The sequence below is a fragment of the Lepisosteus platostomus genome, chromosome 17 (assembly GCF_059453375.1).
Source record: "Lepisosteus platostomus isolate fLepPlt1 chromosome 17, fLepPlt1.hap1, whole genome shotgun sequence".
NCBI classification, from domain to species: domain Eukaryota; kingdom Metazoa; phylum Chordata; class Actinopteri; order Semionotiformes; family Lepisosteidae; genus Lepisosteus; species Lepisosteus platostomus.
This window is the reverse complement of record NC_142627.1, coordinates 19,031,180-19,048,890: the sequence shown is the minus strand read 5'-3', so window position 1 is coordinate 19,048,890 and position 17,711 is coordinate 19,031,180. Positions and strand designations below refer to the sequence as shown.

At 39.2% G+C, this 17,711-nt stretch overlaps 1 protein-coding gene across 1 annotated transcript in view; it reads left to right on the top strand.

Annotated features, from left to right (window-relative positions):
- The window catches only part of mta3 (metastasis associated 1 family, member 3), a 72,349-nt gene that overhangs the window by 2,619 nt on the left and 52,019 nt on the right, over positions 1-17,711 (top strand). Inside the window, exons 3-6 of the mRNA XM_088610558.1 lie at positions 7,059-7,152; positions 9,357-9,483; positions 12,429-12,492; positions 13,124-13,241. Coding sequence (XP_088466684.1) covers positions 7,059-7,152; positions 9,357-9,483; positions 12,429-12,492; positions 13,124-13,241 — 403 coding nt within the window. The remainder of the gene's footprint in view (positions 1-7,058; positions 7,153-9,356; positions 9,484-12,428; positions 12,493-13,123; positions 13,242-17,711) is intronic.

Here is a 17,711-nt window from a genome sequence, read left to right as displayed (position 1 = left end):
TGTTTGTAAAACCCTTGAGGGGATGACCTTTAAGGAGAGAAAAGCTTACATTTCTTAAGGGAACTGGGTAAAATTGGCAGACCAGTATTTGCTCATGGTCACTGATCTTATTTTTACCTACTTGTATACCGAGGTGGGCGGACTTTAATCGTTGTTAAGGATTTTGTGAAGGTTGATCTTTGCATGTAATTCATTTTGCCTTTGTGCTGAGGGATTATTCGATCTGACCATTTTAGTTGACTCCTGGGGAAAGTGTTGGCAATAAGGAAATCATGGAAAGTCATCTCTCTGATGACTCTCAGTCCTGTGTGACTGACAGATGTCAGCAATATGTTGTTATTGCTTGTGTTTCTATAGCACTTTCCATGTCAAAAGATCCCAAAGTGCATTACATACAGAAGTGGACTCACTTTATTCCCCACTTAAGTGTAGCACCATCAGTAGTGCCTTTCAAAAGTACTTACTTCCCTTCACTGATGTCCTACTTTGTCTCTTTCTGTGTGCAATAATAATGGTTCACATGATTTCAGTATAAATACACCTGTCTCTGTTGGTCCCTCAGTCAGGCAGTGAAATTCAAGGAAAGACCAAACAGCTTTTAGAGCAACTCGAGGACAACATTATAGAAAGGTACAGATCAGGAGAAGAGTATAACAAAAATTTCAAAGACACCGAATATCCTTTTGAACATAGTAGAGTCAGTCATGAGGAAGGTGTATCTAGATCAGGCCGTGTCTTCAATCTGAGCAGCCAGAAAGGAGGAAATTGGATAGGGATGCCACTGCCAGCGACAAATCGTAATGAAATAGAGTTCAAGTTCAACGGCTAAGATGGGAGAAAATGTAACCAATCAGCAATAACCTGTTTGCTCCGCAGAATTGTGTGGCAGAGTGGTACAACAAAGCATTGAAGTTGCACTGTGCAGGGTTGTATATCTGTATATCATCCCTGCTGTCAGGCAAAGCGGTTTAGGAAGTGGCTAAGAAGGGACTTGACTAGATATCTTGTCAAGATTGAGGAGAAAACAGACGAGGCAAAGAACAGGGAAACGTTAGATGTAAAACCTGATTCCATCTGTGAAAGAGCTAGAACTTGGTGCATTTAGCCAAATATGCACTGAGGTGGTTTTAGCAAGAAGGAAGTGAATGCTCTTAAGTGGTGGAGTCAAAGTCCTGTCTTGAATCTAAAAGGAAATCTGTGGCAAGACTAGAAAATAGATGTCCATCAACAATTCCCAACCAACTGGCCAGAGCTTGAGCACGTTTTCAAAACGAATGGCTGTGCGAAGTACGTAGAGGACTATTCACAACATCTTGCAGCCAAAATTGCTGCTGGTTGTGTTTCCACCAAGCATTGACTCCTAGGGTGGGTGAATATGTATCATCAACATCTTAATGTTTGATTTTTCATGGCGATTTTTGGCGATTCTTTAACTTCTTTCACCTATTAAAGTCTTCATTTGAGTTTTTGTGTAGATCTATTGTTGTTCCACAGCAAACTTGAATACCTTTACAAAACACTGTAGGTAACCTAGCAGTTTCACTGCACAGCAGATCAGATGAGACGTTGGTTCGTCAGGCGAAGTAATGGTGAAACCTGGCAGCAATACTGACCAGTCCCAGCCTGGCCTAGCTCCAGAGATCTGCTGGGGTTGGGCTAGAGTGTACTGTAGTAATGTTTCTGATATAGCAGATGCCTCCATACAGTAGACCCAGCTTTCTTTATTTAAATGACTAGCAAGCCATAGTTGTTTCCTGCAATAATAATAAATATAGCTGCAAGCAATGATCATCGGTAGTCAAGCCATCACTTTTCAAGGACAAGGATGATTTTCTGATATAGCTTATCCTGGATATGTTGCATAAAAGCTGTGACCCGACGTGTACTGTCTAAAGAGTTAGATTTTTCTTGTGACCATAGGGAACGCCAGAGGTCATTGACAGTGTTTTTTTTTTAATCCAAGCATATAAGAGTTCCAAAGAGTCTCAAATGAATTATAAGTTTTGTTCCACATGAGGAGATTGTGTGCTAAAGCATCTTTTCCTACAAATATTCCACATTTCCTACACATATTCCATACTAACCACAACCCTGTCTGTAGTCTGTAATTTATAGGAGTTTGCATATTACTTTTAGGAAGGGTCATAAGTCACATCAGCAGTCATTTTTGCTTGAGTTGGTGAGGGTTATTATTTGTGATCCTGTCTGCACTCACTATCGAGTTGCAAGCTATTTCTTCATTTGAACACAAGGACAAGTCAAATTGCTTATATGGTTGCTGGAATCAGCTTTATTAAGTGGACTGTTACTCCTAAAAGCTACTATTCTTTTTTGAATGTTCATTAGTCTGCAAGATTGTAGTACAGATCTGTCACAAATCACCCATGCTTTTAGGTTATTTGGGTCTCTTCAAATTCGTCTAAGAAACTCGTCATAAAAATCGATAATCCTTGTGTGTGGCTTACAAAGCTTGTGTTTGAGGATATTTGTTGGATTGGTAGGCAAACTGGGCAACTTCCTTTTGGTGGTGCTTGCAGAACACCAGTGGGTTTGAGTTTCCTTTCAGTAATTCTTGGCTTTAGAGCATGACTGACTCTGGGATCCTAAGACCTCAGTGAAATTGCTATCACATCAACTTAAAGTTGCCAAGAGCAGTCACCTGGTGCTGGGACACACAAATGGAGAGTATAATGGAATACTATCCATTCAGTGTGAACCACAGCATGGAGCTGCAGTCATCAAGTGACTTGGTAGAGAGGGCATCAGTAATTTTTATCAGTTTCTATGCAGGTGTGATTTATTTGTTCTGTTAGGTCCTGATCAGAGCTTCTTCCTTTTGTTATTTGAAAAAATTTGACTAGATTTAATCTGCTAAAGGGAGTCTATTTTAACTGTTCTATTTTGGTGTAATTAAAGGGAAGCTGGCCTGTAGTTTAAGGCAATTACGTCTATTTGGAAATGTAAACAATGAGTGTTACAATTAGAATTGGCTATATTCCAAGTATGTTGTGAGGACTTATATGTTCAGTGTATATTACTGTGAGCAATGAGGGGTTTTTGGCATGATTGGAAGTTACATGATCAATGGCTAAATGGCTTATAGTTATTCCAAAGCTGTAACATTTTAAATGACAGAATTACAGATTTCAAAGTGTCATTAGAGCCAAGCAAGAACTAGCATCTTCTCAACAGCAGGCAGCCGAGAACATGTCTGAGTTTATTTCCTTAGTGTAATTGCGGGGTACCTTTTTCTCGGCACACACCAGCAATTTGTTATATTTTATTCCGTATGTTCCATTTGATTTAATTACCTAATCGCTTGTATTGTGATTTAGGCATTTAACTAGGTAAATGGAGGCTTGTGGTGTGTATATTAAGTTTGTAGTTGCCTGTGGTTTGAATGAAGAATGCTTAATTTTGTGCAGATGGAGGTGCCGGGGATAACGGTCAAAGGATCAGTGAATATAGAGCTTTCACTGCAGTTTACTTACAACAATGATGCTCCAAAGACTTTTATCGATTCAGCATGGCGAGACGGCGTGTTGGGTTTAAGAGCTCAGTCTCGTTTTGTTAGCTGCAGAGTGGTGCAGTTGTTTATGTTGGCACTGTATTTCAGTCCGTCCGTTTGACACCTGCACAGTTGAACAGTCTTTGGGTTTCAGGGTAAAAAAGAACCAAGTCCCTTTCTATTTATTCATCTGATTGCATTCCCTATAACCAGCCCTTAACGTGTTCAAAGGAAGTATTAGCAACAAAAGGACATTAATTTGATTCTTCTGCTGCTTCAGTCAGTATTTGGTTATTAATACCTTGTGCAATGTGTGAGTACTGAAGCCATGTTAAACGTCTCCAGCATCTCATCAGATCAAGACAATGCCTTTGCAGAGTCTTTGATGTTAAGAATTTAAACTCAAAATGCGTTTTCAGACTGTCAGTCTGATATTGTTAGTTTAAAATGTTGGTGGTCGATGTTTGCCAGAAAAGACCTTGTCTTTACCTTTTCCCTTGCTCTGGACAGTTTACTCCTGGCGTGTGTGGTGGCTTCCTGTTGTAGAGCGCACTCAGAAGGGCTTTTGTTCACTAACTCGGCTCCAGGGCCCTAATGTTGCCACGTGTTTTTCTAAAATGGAAGCATGTTTTTTTTTCTTCATACGTGTTTCAAAGGGCTCTATGAAAGCACCTTGGTGGGAGGTTGACGCAGTGCTCTCAGCCTTTTTCCGTGCAAAATTAATAAACAAAAGTTTGAGTTAGTGCTGCATGTTTTTTTATAGTTCTAGCCTTGCTTTGTGTCAGCTTTATTGTACACATTTTAACCTGGAGTGGATCTGTGGCTGGCATTTCGTGTCTTATCCTGCCTTACAGCACCAGCACTCATTCTCGCTGTCTTGTTGTAGAATTTCTTGTATTTCATTTCTTGTACAATTTTTATGCACCAAGCCAAGAACCCCAAACATTGATCCAGTGCTTTCATGAGTTAGTCTAGCTTTGCAAAAACAAAGTTGTTATGAATTGTTTTTTTTAATATTTCCCATTTTGGAAGTAAAGCATAATGAAAGGCACTCAGTATTGTTTTTGACTTAAAAGCAGATGTGCTGGACTGTGGTTTAAAATCGGATTAATAAACTGGTGCATATAAAGCATGGATATTATTCTCTCTACTCGTGGCCAAACAGCTAGAAATGTGAGCTTTCTGAAGCAGCCCAGACCTTCTCCTATAATAATGAAACCCTTGGCAATGGAGTTTTAGTTACTCTGCAGAGGCTTACAGGCGTTTCCATGCCATTTTGTTGTTTCTATAAACAGGTTGGCATTTTGCAGCGTAATCATTACTGTTGGCTTAACTCTTTTATGCAAATACCCTCATTATTTTTCAGACAATATGGATTCAGGAAAGATTCTGAACCACATTGTTTTTATTCCACAGATGTTTTTCCTCCTGTGACTTTGTTTGATGGCTTGAAGTTTCCCCTGACTTGTAACAAGAAAAGAGAAAGCTTTCTTTGTAACAGGAAAGGAGTCTGCAATGGCTGATCTCACCTGATCTTTGGATCTTGGGTATCTGCTGTTCTCCATGTTTTACAGATTTAAAAGATCAATGAACCAATATCTGGAAAGTATGTCAAGTAAACTTGATGAATCACTTACTTCATTCAGATATTCCAACGACTAGAATTCAGACACCAGGTCTTACCAAGAGCACGGTTGCAGATCCCTGCATTACTCTATCTTGTAGTCTGACCAGTATCATTGTGTGGCCAGTGGAGCTCTTGTCAGTTATAGACACCATAGGCTACCACCAGTGTAAAAGTAGGGTCACAGGGCATATCTGATCACTGCTCCTAAATGATATAAGCATTAATATCATTGATGCAATTGAAGTCCAACAGTGGACGCTCTTGAAAATGATATTCAGGTCTGTACAGATGTTGAGCCTTGGAGATGAATGAGCAAAATGAGCAATCGTCTTTGTAATGAACCGTCACAACATAAGAGATGACTTTTGTGATTAATATTTGGTTCTAGATGGTAAATTATAGTACATTCTTCTGTAATATGAGTAATTGTTTCTAAAACTCTGCCTTAACCTAAGGCTTAACTTTAGTAGGCTGATCAGATACGGACATTTTGCAGTTCATTTGTAGTGTCTTTGAGAAAGGACTTTCCTTTGCTTATGTTGCTAATCAGGAATAACAACAGAAAACTCTTCCTGTAGCCTTTAATGTTCCAGTATTTTCCCACCCCACACCCACAAAATAGAATGACTGGTCCTTTTTTTCTAGATCTTCTACATGACAGCTCTGTGTGAAAATTATTATTTGAGGTGACACATTGTCCCAGTTGTAAAGATCTCAGAATATGTGAAGATATTAATTGAAAAATCTAGTCTTTTTGTGACTAGGGAAAAGGCCTATTGATCATTACACGCATGGAATCAGTTGTGTTTGGGTGTTAAGTAGAATTAAGTGTTTAAAAATTTTTTATCCCTTCATGAAGGGGAGTAGCGCCTAGACTAGTGAGAGTGTTTGTGGGGTTTTCTGATAAGTATCATGATGTTGAGATGTCTTTTGTAATGTGTAGCTGGCATACAGAGGAATGCTTTGAGGTATAAACGCATTCATTATGCACAAATAAATCGTTGTTTGCACCAGGAAGATGGGGTGGGCGGTGACAGACAGTGCAGTGCAAATTTCATCAAAACTGTCTGCGATAGTGTCTGTAACAGCATTTCTAAAACAAGGAACAAAGGCATACCTGGATTTTTTTTAACAAAGGAAATGTGGCACATTACGTTTTGTGAACATGAGAGTTTGGAAGGAATGGTAGACCCTTGCTAAATCCTGTCAAGTGGGCTGTATTGAGTTAGTATCTCTCAGGGCACAGGTTTTATTAGTGAGATGAAGGATAAACATCATTTGTTTTTTCTTGATTTCCCCCCTTAATTACAGAATAATTTGTGAGTGAGATGGCGAGATATTGTTTATTCATTTTACTGCAGCTGCCGGACGGTGATGACATGGAGGAAACCTCTCGATAACCATTTTATTCCTTCCGCAGAAACATTAATGCTCCCAGTCTTCACGGCCACAGCAAGTTTTTATCAAGTGCTTTGAAAACAGAGCCACGCAGAAACGCCAACAAATATATAAAAAAACAGAACAGCATCTCATAGAAAAAGAGAGCTAATGAAGAAACCCGGATTTTTTTCTAAGAGCAGTTTTTCTGCTACCAAAAATGTAATCTGGTCATACTTTTTAAATATCGAAAATCCATGCGAAGTATCTGATAATCATCCCTGATCTTTCATAGGGGCAACTACCTGGTTTTAATCACAGATGTGACCATGTACAGGGAACATTCTGATCTTGTGTAAGATGTTAACCAGGTGCAAAGCCAGCATCTCTGTGCCTCTTATTATTACTCGTTGTTCTTGTGTGCATTTGTGGATGTTTTATTGGTTTGCAATTGTAAGACAAAATGAGTTTTGCTCACAATGACCAGTATGCAAGTATCTATGTACTTCATGGGTCCTGAGTCTTTTTGTCCCTTTTGTGTTTCAGACTGCAAGTGGCAATGTTGAGGCAAAGGTGGTCTGCTTTTACCGGAGGAGGGACATCTCGAACAGCCTCATACAGCTTGCAGATAAGCATGCCAGTGAGTTCACTTAAACGGCAATGAATTTAATTGGTTGCATGTGTCATGGTCTGGGTTTCATTGAATGAGAGTATGTTACTTAATGCATGTGCAAATAATTCTGACTAAGAGGTCATTTCTCAGTGGTTGAGCTGTCAGAAGATCTTAGTAGTAATGCACAGTAAATGTCAACATCCACGTGGTCTGACATGGAGCAAAATCTGAAGACCTTGCAGAATCATCCTTGCGGAGCATCCTTGGGCCCATTATACAGCATCACCTGCAGCACTTTCTGCACAATAGATGATGGAATTGAATTAAGATATGTGGCTGTGCACTCTTGTTTGTTGCAGTATTGCAATAATACAGCAGCTAATTAATAAAATTAATTAAATTAAAATTAAAATAAACTCATTTTAAGCTGAGGCTTACAAGTCTGTTTGCCCACTGTGAAGATCTCAGTGGGGGAATACCCAGAAGAGGCCCAGAGTTAGTCCTGGCATCAGTAGCAAGGGTCTCGCAGCCCAGTGTGTGTCAGAAAGATCCCCTTGAGCCAGCTGCAATTAGAAATGACTGTCTTCCCTCAAAAAGAAGCATGTTTCCTTTCCCACATCAGTGAGTGCTCTTCCCCCCTCTGCTTCAAAGCAGTGTGCCATTGTGGACAGAGCGACGTATTCACCAGCGGTATCGATCTTTTCCTTTTCTACTAAATCCGATCCGGCATCTGCTGTTTTGTCTTAAAGGCTTGAGGAATTGTATGGGCAGATGTAGAGTCCATGTACTTGTTTACTACCCACTTTCCTCATCTCTGTAACTAGAGAGGGGAGAGGAGGGGTGACTGAAGGCTGGAGTTGTGCCATGTGTGTGGGAAACGGAAAGGGCAGGAAAGAGAACAGCCCCCTAGTGCACCAGCTCCCCCTACGGCCAAGTGAAGCACACGGGGCCCACACGCCTGCCGGCACAGCACCATGTTTACTGCAGTACAGTTGTTAGGGTTACACTATGCCAGACTAAGAGCCATCCACCTTAGTCCATTTCACCAGGTAATTTACTTGTGCTTCTGGTCTCATCATTTTAAGAATTTCTTTGTGTATTTAAAAGTGGAATTGAATGATGTGTGCCAGGATTGCTGCAGAAACAAATGTAATAATAAATATGACTGGTGGAATACGGAGGTGCATTATCATTTTTTTTCCCCCCATCCGTGTTTTCTTGTATGCCGAGTGCTGTATGTGAGCTTGAAAAGTCCTGTCTCATTTCTTAATTGGGAGCTATAATAAAACCCCATGAAGACTCGTTATGCAACTAATCATCTCGGAATTTGAGTACAAACCGTTTTTGGTTCATAGGACTGTCTGACATTAAGAATATTTCAATAAGGTATTTATCCAGCCCATTTTTTCAGCTGTCTTTTATTCAGATGGTTACTTATTGCTGTGGTTTTCTTTTTAAAAAATGCAGCTTCCATTGTGTCCTGACTAATTGAGTGTTTTCTAAAGGCTCCGGGGTGCCGGAGGTGAAGATATGTCTTCTTGCCCACCCTGTGAGAGGTAGTCAGATTTGTTAGATATGCTGTCATCACAATCCCATTTGTAATTAGGCTGTTCTCAGATCTCCCTGCATTATCTAAAGTGAAAAACTCCTGCATATTTACTCATCTGTATAGTTACCGTCATGAAGCATGTCATGCTACCCTAAAAAGGAAGCTGCATGACAGATATGGTGAATTTATAATTATCTTCCACTTACCTTTTTGTGATTCAGAAAAGTATAGAGCGTATAGAAAAGTTTTATTTTCTAATACAACCTGTGCTGTAAATCAAATTTGTCCCAGACACTATTAGACATTGAATGCAATCCTTAAAGTTGAGTGCTTTGAAATTCTTCTTTAGGCGTTTTTAATGAAGTAAAACCAACAGCCTGTCAGAAAGGAGTGATGCCCTAAGGATATTAGATTTCACAGATGAGCGGAACGGGTTTGCAGACATTTTCCATGGAGGATTTGCAATGTACGGAGCGGGTAGCCAAACTGATCTCATTTCATATATTGGGATCATTTCTGGTATCTGGTGTCAGATCTGTCAGGGTCTTCATTTTAAGGTTGCTTGGAGAGCAGTAATCCACAGGAAATTGCCGCTTATTATTAGTATGATGTTGTTAATGTCATGTTTCAGCAGTCTGTCTCCTTGAACCTTTCCTGACCTTAGTTCCTTGTCTATGTGCAGAGGAGCTGGAAGAAGAGAAGGAGAACCCCAGCGAGCCTGATCTCACCGAGAAGCAGAAACACCAGCTTAGACACCGCGAACTCTTCTTGTCCCGCCAGTATGAGTCACTACCAGCAACACATATCAGGTACTACATCTTGGCATCATGTGCCAAGTACTAACAGAGTAATGGATGTTGATGGAAGGATAATGCTATAATTATACAGTCCACTGCTTAGAACTCATTTGGTTGCTTCTGCTACCATGCTGCAAAAGGTGTCGGTGCTCTGGAGGCAGTTTAAAGGGAGACCAAATCTGCCTTTGGAAAGAAATATGGAGCTTGTGAAAGAAGTACAAGAACCGAGTGGGATCCTGACTGAGACTCGGAGGGGTTTGGAGTAAACCTCATAGTTGAAGAACAAAGAAGTTCTTAAAAAACAGTAAAAATCTTAAAAAAACTACAACACTATAGCACACCCATTTTGTACAAAAAGATCATGCATCACATGCATAGTGTATGAGCTAATGCTGAAAAGACGCAAGAACACGTGTGAACAATTGTATATAATATGCATTGTCATTCCACATGCAAATTACAAATTTTGTCATTTTTTATGTTCTTCATTATCAAACCTCAGCATATGTTGCTTACAGTGGACTTCCAGTTTGGAATGGTATCTTTATGTACTGTACTTGCATTCTGCGTCAGGAAGTTTTTAAGCTTTTCTGATTCTGTGCCAGTATACAAGTGATAAATGTTTTACTAGGCTGCCATAAAATGTATCAGTCAGTACTTTAATTTGGGAGTTGAGGCAGATTAAATTGACGTTACAGAATAAAAATGATCCCTCTAAAGGGCATAGGTAGTGACCAAATCAACAGTGCTCTGAAGAGGCTCTAAGGTATCCTGAATTCTGTTGTTGTAGCTTGCCAAGGGTTTACTGCACCAGCGCCTTCTAACTGCGTTAATCAGATGAGACATTCATGTCATTAAAAAGTAGCTGATGCAGATATTTGACTAATTTGTTCCATATGTCTGAAAAGCCTGTGTGGAGTAGCTCATTGCTAGACTGCACCAGGTTTTAGTGCAGTCCTCCATAAACGAAGCTCCTGATAGTTCGTTTCTGCTTTCGTTGTAACTTTTAACTAGAGTAGATTTCACAGTGACAAGTCATCTTCCAAAAGCTGTATTATTTCTGTTATAAATTATATGTAATAAATACTTGCTTTCAAGGTTCTAGCAGTATCCTGCTTTATCGTAAACATTAGTCTCGGGATTTTGTGCTAAGGAAATCAAATCTAGAAATACCTTGCTTTTGCTGCAATGAGCAGTGTTCAGCAAGGTAGCGCAAGGATAGATTTAAATATTTGTCCTTCATGGTTCTAAACTGTAATAAATAGATTTGCTTTTCCATTTACAAGTGTTGATTGTTCAAGCTGCAGGAAGTTGCCTGCTTTGAATTGTACTGCTGATCCAAACAAAAGGGAATTAATAGCACAAGTCCTGGAGCGGCGAGTGCTGTAAGCACTTATTGATTCTAAAGCTGTGTGGAAGAATGTGCCTTGCTGACTTTATTCCTTGCTTCTGCAAAATAAAAGCTTGCATACACCGAGGGCCTGACTCACACTTGCTAGCGGGTCTTTTTCTTGGCTGGTCTAAGTCAATTAACATCCAGTTTTTTTTTTCGTGAACATGGAAAAGAGAAAGTAAAACCGTCTTCCGTGGTAGACATTTTGTTTGGTGGTGTGTTAGTTTTGTTTTCGAGGCTTTTTGTCAACAGTCAAACCACAAGATGAGCAACCGAGCTTCCGATTGCATTGTGCAACACAACACACATTCAGAGTGCTTCAAACAAACCACAGGGGTTCACCGTTTTCTGCTTCTAGCAGTTGTAGTGGTGTTGTAACCAACTTTACCCTGGGCTACATACACTACAGCCCCACAGCTGATTTCTAAATTTACATGGCCATTTAATCTTATTGGTTTGCTGAGCAAAATGTAATAATCACAACAATCCTTTAGGCTTGCCTGAAAACTGCTCAAAGAGATTTGCAGTATTGCAAGTCTAGTCCTTTGGCTGCATAAGCCTGTCTCTCAAATCATTCTGACAACTGTTCTTGATAAATGGTCACTTTTATTTTCACATACACAGGCATTTTAAATGAGATAAAACCAATACTTTTCTGCTACTCTGAGAACTATTTTCTTTACTCTTTATTTTCAGACTAGCAGAGTGAGCAATGTCAAATGAATGATCTTGTTTTAAAATGTTTTTTTTCCCTGTGTCTCCAGAACTTTTTAAACTTAGGTTGTTATAGATTGTGAGTACACTTTTTGAATCTTGAAATTGTGCCATTTCAGATTGAAAAGGAAACATTATGGGTTAATACAGAGTCCACAGGCTTATCTATGCACACTTTTCCAGTGCAAACGCAGACATGATCTATGCCCACAGATTAATCTTGATTCCCCCCAAGCACAGTACTAACATCAAAATCAAAATGATTAATGCATGAAAAATCACTTGAGCTACAGGAAAACAAAATGTGGGAGAACATGGTGGTGGTTAATGAGGTATTCTGAACAGAGTAAATTTTCTGGTTACGAAAGTGCAATTTTATGAAACCATCGCTTTTTCTTAGAATTTTTTAAAGTTTTTTTTCCCATGGTTTGAAAGGACACTCTAGGGTTTTCATTCATTTAAAAAAAATGTTAAGTTCAGCTGACGTAGAATTTCGAAAGGCTAGCTGGGAAAAGGAACCCTCTCTTGCTCTGGGTGGGGGTGCTGCTCATCCTTTTTTCCAGCACTGCTCACTTAACGCCCGTTTTCAGGCTGTTGATGAGCACCTCTTGAATCTCAGCATGGACACAGGCTATTTTAATGGGGCCAACGAAGAGACAGTTTGTACATACATATCCTTAAAATTGCATGAAAGTGTGTAATTAAAACATAAAGCAGAAGCACCATAGTATTTTAAAATTCCGAACCTTTTCAATTGCAGGAGTGTAGGTGGTGGGGTAATGTATTCGTGCCGCAGCTCGGGAGCTCACGACTTGCCTGTGTTTCTGAGAGCTGTCTTTTGTTTTTGCAGGGGAAAATGCAGTGTCGCTCTCTTGAACGAAACGGAATCAGTTCTCTCTTATCTGGACAAAGAGGTACATGCTGGACTTCATACAAGGTTCTTTGTGGAGAAACTAGGAAAGAAGGATATGTGTTAAAGTCGGAAAACTTTTATTTTTCTGTATGTACAGCACGTCCATTCAGTTTTGAGGAAGATTTAATTAGACTGTTTTATTGCCCTCAGCTTGGTTTCTAGCACTGAAAGACGTTAGTGAAACCAAGTGTGATAGCATAATTATTACTAATAATTTTGAATATTATTTTAGAAAGTTTTTAGGACCCCATAGGATGTCCCTTGCCAGTAAATGGTAATAATAAGAATGAAAGGTTTTGTGATTTGTAAATGAGGTGTTTTTTTCCCTCTTCAACACCTCATCTTTCTCTCTGTAAGAGTAAGATTTCTGTGGTTGAGTAGGTCTTTAATTTTAATGCTCTTAAAAGGTGATTTAGATCTTATTCATACGCTTGTACAGAAAAATGAATCAAGGTGGTTTTCCTGCTTCAAGCTGAACTCGAGAAAGGAACTGAGGGACACACTGACTTGCTCCAAGTGCTGCACTGTTGGAGTGGGAGTGCAGCTGCGGTGTGCCGAACCCCAAACTGAAACTTGAAAGAGGGATGGAGCTGTGAAACTAAATCCTCTGTTGCCTGTCCTCTGTTCTCCAGGACACCTTCTTCTACTCACTGGTGTATGACCCCACGCAGAAAACCCTGCTGGCAGACAAGGGCGAGATCCGCGTGGGGCCCCGATTCCAGGCGGATGTTCCCGATATGCTGCAGGAAGGTGAGTGAGATTGTCCTCCTCCCGTCTCTGACGCCCACTCCTTATCTTTCAAATAGCTGCCTCTTTGGATTTTCATAGTGAAATGCAGGCTGGCTGTTCTCCCAGGTTACCTTTTAATGATGGCTTTGTTTTGTCTGTCTTTCTGATCCCTTTAATACAGAATTATCCATTTTCATTCGTCTCTCTGCGTGTATGCGGCTAGCCCTCAATCTCAACTCTGTGTTTTTTATTCAGCACAAAAGTTTTAAAGTGTTCTCCAAAAGCACTACAGTCAGCTGAAGGGTAGTTCACTGAAATAGCTTAGTAATTTATGCAGTCACCCATCATCTCAAAGTTTTATTAAAGTCTTTAATTCTAAAGTAAATCATACAATGTTAAATGTTTTATAAAACAATATAATAATATTATTTTAGGAGGGTGGGACTCCTGGGTGGCTCCACTAGTACAGGTGCTCTTTGGAGGACAGGTTGAGCTCTGAACGTCACTAGTGTGAGCCTGGACCATATCGCTAGCTCACTGATCGGCATCGTTCACATGCAAAGCAGAGCCCTTCCAGGGTAGAGTCGGGATAAGTCAGCCAGTGCTCTCTATCAGCTTTTCTGCAAACGGAGACTCCTGTGACTTTTTGGCTTGCAGTTCGATGAGTGCATGATGCACCTCGCCTCCTCCTCCACCTGACACTATCTGTCCTGTCAGGCACTATATAACTATCTATAAACTACACTTGACATGGACAGCTCTTCAAAGTATATAAAAGACTACAGAAATCAATTAAATTAACTAGAAATCTTTGCAGCACCATGATAGGTTTAATAAACCTAGAAATTATACTATTCTCAAATAAAGATAATTGAATGAAAAAATATTTAGCTGCAGTGCAATTAATGATTAATATGAGTAATATTTGGAGATGAACAATACTAAAGCTTTAGTCTTAGACTGCGCACTAGGAAATTAGGGCTTCAGATTCGGTAGTCCATTTTGTAGGTCATAGTCTGTGTTTCTGTGACTGAAACAGCCAGCATGCTACTCATGATGGATATAAGCAAATAGTAAGTTTTACTACTTATTTACTACTGCTGCTTTTCCCATCAGTGCCGATACCCACCTTTTCATTGTAAAAACACATGATCAACACAATTTGACCTTTTTCTGTTGGAAATTTTGGAATTGTCAGTGGTAATTTCTGCTAATTAGTACTCACTCTATTGGATAAATGGTAATCTACCAAATTTCAGATTGACTGCCGCACATACCTATACAGTAGTTCTTCAGTCATGGAGCAGTATTGAATTATTGAAGAAGTCAAATAATTGGGAAGGCTATTTCAGTGAGAATTAGTGATAGCTCCTACTTCAATGTGTAGGTGTTACAAAGCTATCACTAAAAATTAGAGATCCACACATATGAGACATTGCAGTTACACGGTCTTCATTTTCAGATTGCAGTTCAATAAATGTTAAGCCCTTTTCTGTGTTCTGGTGAAAGAGTCATTGCTACCAGGTTTTTTAAATGTATTCAGAATTTAAAAAAATCAGGATTTAATTCAGTAATTGGTAAATTAGAAAATGGTGTACATAAATGTTTTTTAAACTCAGTTTATTACATTTTCTAAGGACAGTTCTGTTTGAGTATAAATCTATGGAAATGTTTTTTCTAGCACATTTCCATAAATTATTAGTTCAGATCTTGAGGTTCTCGTGAGTTAACTTTTTTAAGATCCAGGCTGCTATTTTTTGTGTATGTACACACACACACATTTGTCTGTTTCTTTGTCAATTTGTTTATTCCCCATGCAGAAAAGGTTATGTAGTTTTAGTGTTTAATAGTAGTGATTTTTTTGCTCTTTGGAGAATTACAAGTGAAATACTGTACATTAGCAGCCACGTCGAGGAGGGGAAGAGACAGTGTGGCATGAAATTAGGAGGCTGTGTACATTGGAAGTCACTGAATAGAAAGTTTCCTCTGCAGGCCCTCAACTTCACTGTGGCTCCTTGAGCTCAAACGTAAGAATTGTTACCTTTAATGCAATGTAAATGTGCCTCAGTTTCTTGGCACCTTAAGCTAAATAGTTTTGACATACAAAAATATTTAGTAAAAAAACATGAAGCAGGGTGATTAATCTCTCTCGCCAAGGTGAATGTGTACTAAGGCAGAACAGAAAATGATGCTTCTGCTGTATATTTAACCACAAGACCACCAGCAGTGATCTGCCAAGACCTGACATTTAATCTGATAATCAGAATCGGTTTTGTTTGAAATGTTTTTCTCTTGCTGTCTGGAAACAAGCTGATAAATCTTTTGGTGTTTGAAATAAGCCTGCAGTGTTTTCAAAAAAACTTGCACCCTGACGGCTACCAGAAATTGTTGAGCAGTGTTTTTAAGAAATAAACCATTTATAATTGTTGTGTCTTTCTGTGCTGTCAGATGCTGCAGATGATCAATTTGCTGTAATGTTTTGTGTCCATATGGTTGAATGATTTCAGTATGAAGAAGGGGGAAGTAAGAAACAAGTCCTGTTATCTGTCTGCAGCCTTATAAACAATCTATTTGAGGCCTGATTGATGCAAGATGTACTGTAAGCAGCCCTGGGACCTCTGCTCCTTTCAGTGGTGCTTTCTTGTCTCTGAAACGCCACAATATTCAGCATGAGGTCATATCTGCTATTGCCGGGTCACACACACCAGCATCTCACTCCTGCTATACTGCGCTATTCAGAATAGTTTTTATGTTTTAATGCTGTAATAAAGGTTTCTGAATGAGTAAGAAGGTCAAGTTGTGTATTTGCAAGAAAAGCTGCTGATAAGATGCCGTTTCCCCTGTTGAGCTAAACAGGCACGCTGAGTAAAACATCTTTTTTTTAAGTGGAGATGAGCAGCAGCAGTAGCAGCACAGTAGAAGATTGCCCCAGTTATATTGTCTTCTTTCAAAGACAAGCTTTTAAGCCTATTTCAGTATTAATTTTCTGCCTTTCATTTTTTCTTAAGTCTAATGGATTTTTTAATATAATTAGTTCAAGACATTTCAAGGCTCAAGGTTTTAAAGCTTAATCATGCTATGTCATTTATAAAGACATGATGAGTTATGCAGGTTTAGTGATTATCCACAATTTCTAAAGGTGCAGCTATTTTCTGCATTGGACAGGTGTGGCACCTGAGTAAGCTGAATAAAGCTTAACATGGTTATGTGATTAGAAATTCTTCAAATCTGTTTGAAAGGAAACTTAAAATAGATTTGATCTGGACTTAATTTCTCAAAATTTTCTGATATTGATCAGATGACCACGGAAGTATTTGGCAACATTCTTTGTCAAATACATTAATAGAAATAGTCATTATACTTTTAGTTGTAACTTTCTACAACATGCTTAGTGTATTAATCATAAATAAGTGGGGATTTTGGATATCGTTTTGGTGATTGCTAGCCTTTTTATTTGCAGCACTAAATTTCAGGTATTTTTATTCTGAGGAAATGATGCCTTACTCACAAAGCTTTCTTGGAAGGGAAGTTGGCAGTAAGGTGTGCACACATCAGCTTCACTGGCAGGTCTGTCCTTTGGGGTTTGAGTGTTTTCATGCAGGTTTCATGATTCCTCCTCTGTTGATGGTTGTGGAACTGGGGACCTGCTCAAGTGAAAGAGGGAGCTGATGGGAATATGCATAAACAACTCTAATGGAAGAAATGTTTCCCCCATTGTGTCTTTTGAAAACAGCTACTGTCTGACGATCAGGAAGTGCAGTTGTAGCATAGTATAATCTCACTTCTTGCGAGGAGAGCGATCTTCTGGGCATTGTTTTATAATCTTTAGAATGGCAATAAGCACTGAAACTGTAAAAGCTCAATCATATTTTTTTTTTCCTTTTGTTGTCTATTGGAGTGTTTTCTTTAACTGCTTTTAAAAATATTGACTTTTAAAAATGAAGCTCATAAAATGTAATGAAAGTATCAATTTAAAGGCTTTTATTCCTCTAATAGAGTTAGAGGCCAGACTTCAGTCCTTGAAGAAATGGAGGTGATTTTGATCAGATCTGTTCCAGGATCCAGGATGACATCACAGAGGAGACCCTCTGGTACTCATGGTGGTGTAATTGAGTTATACAGAAATAAGGTATAAAGGGATATGCTCCCAGAGCTAAGAATCAGAAACAGCTACATACTGTAGTTTTCTTGCCTGAAATTGAGGAGGTTCACCTGCAGATGGAATTACTGTAATGGCTGCCAAGGCATGGATTAGATTTAAGGCTGATTGTCTCATCTCTCTCTTTCTGTAACTGATTTTCTCTGGGTCACTCTTACAAGCTAGATGCTTCTCCTCCTACCTTTGGTTTGAACTCTTCAAGCACGGGGGAAAAGAATGAATATAGGAGCTGAACACCTTTGAAAATACAGCAGACGATTTTGTTTAAAGTACAATTGTGTGCTGTACCCGTGTGCAGTACTGTGCTGTACTGAACAATGACCTGTGAGGAT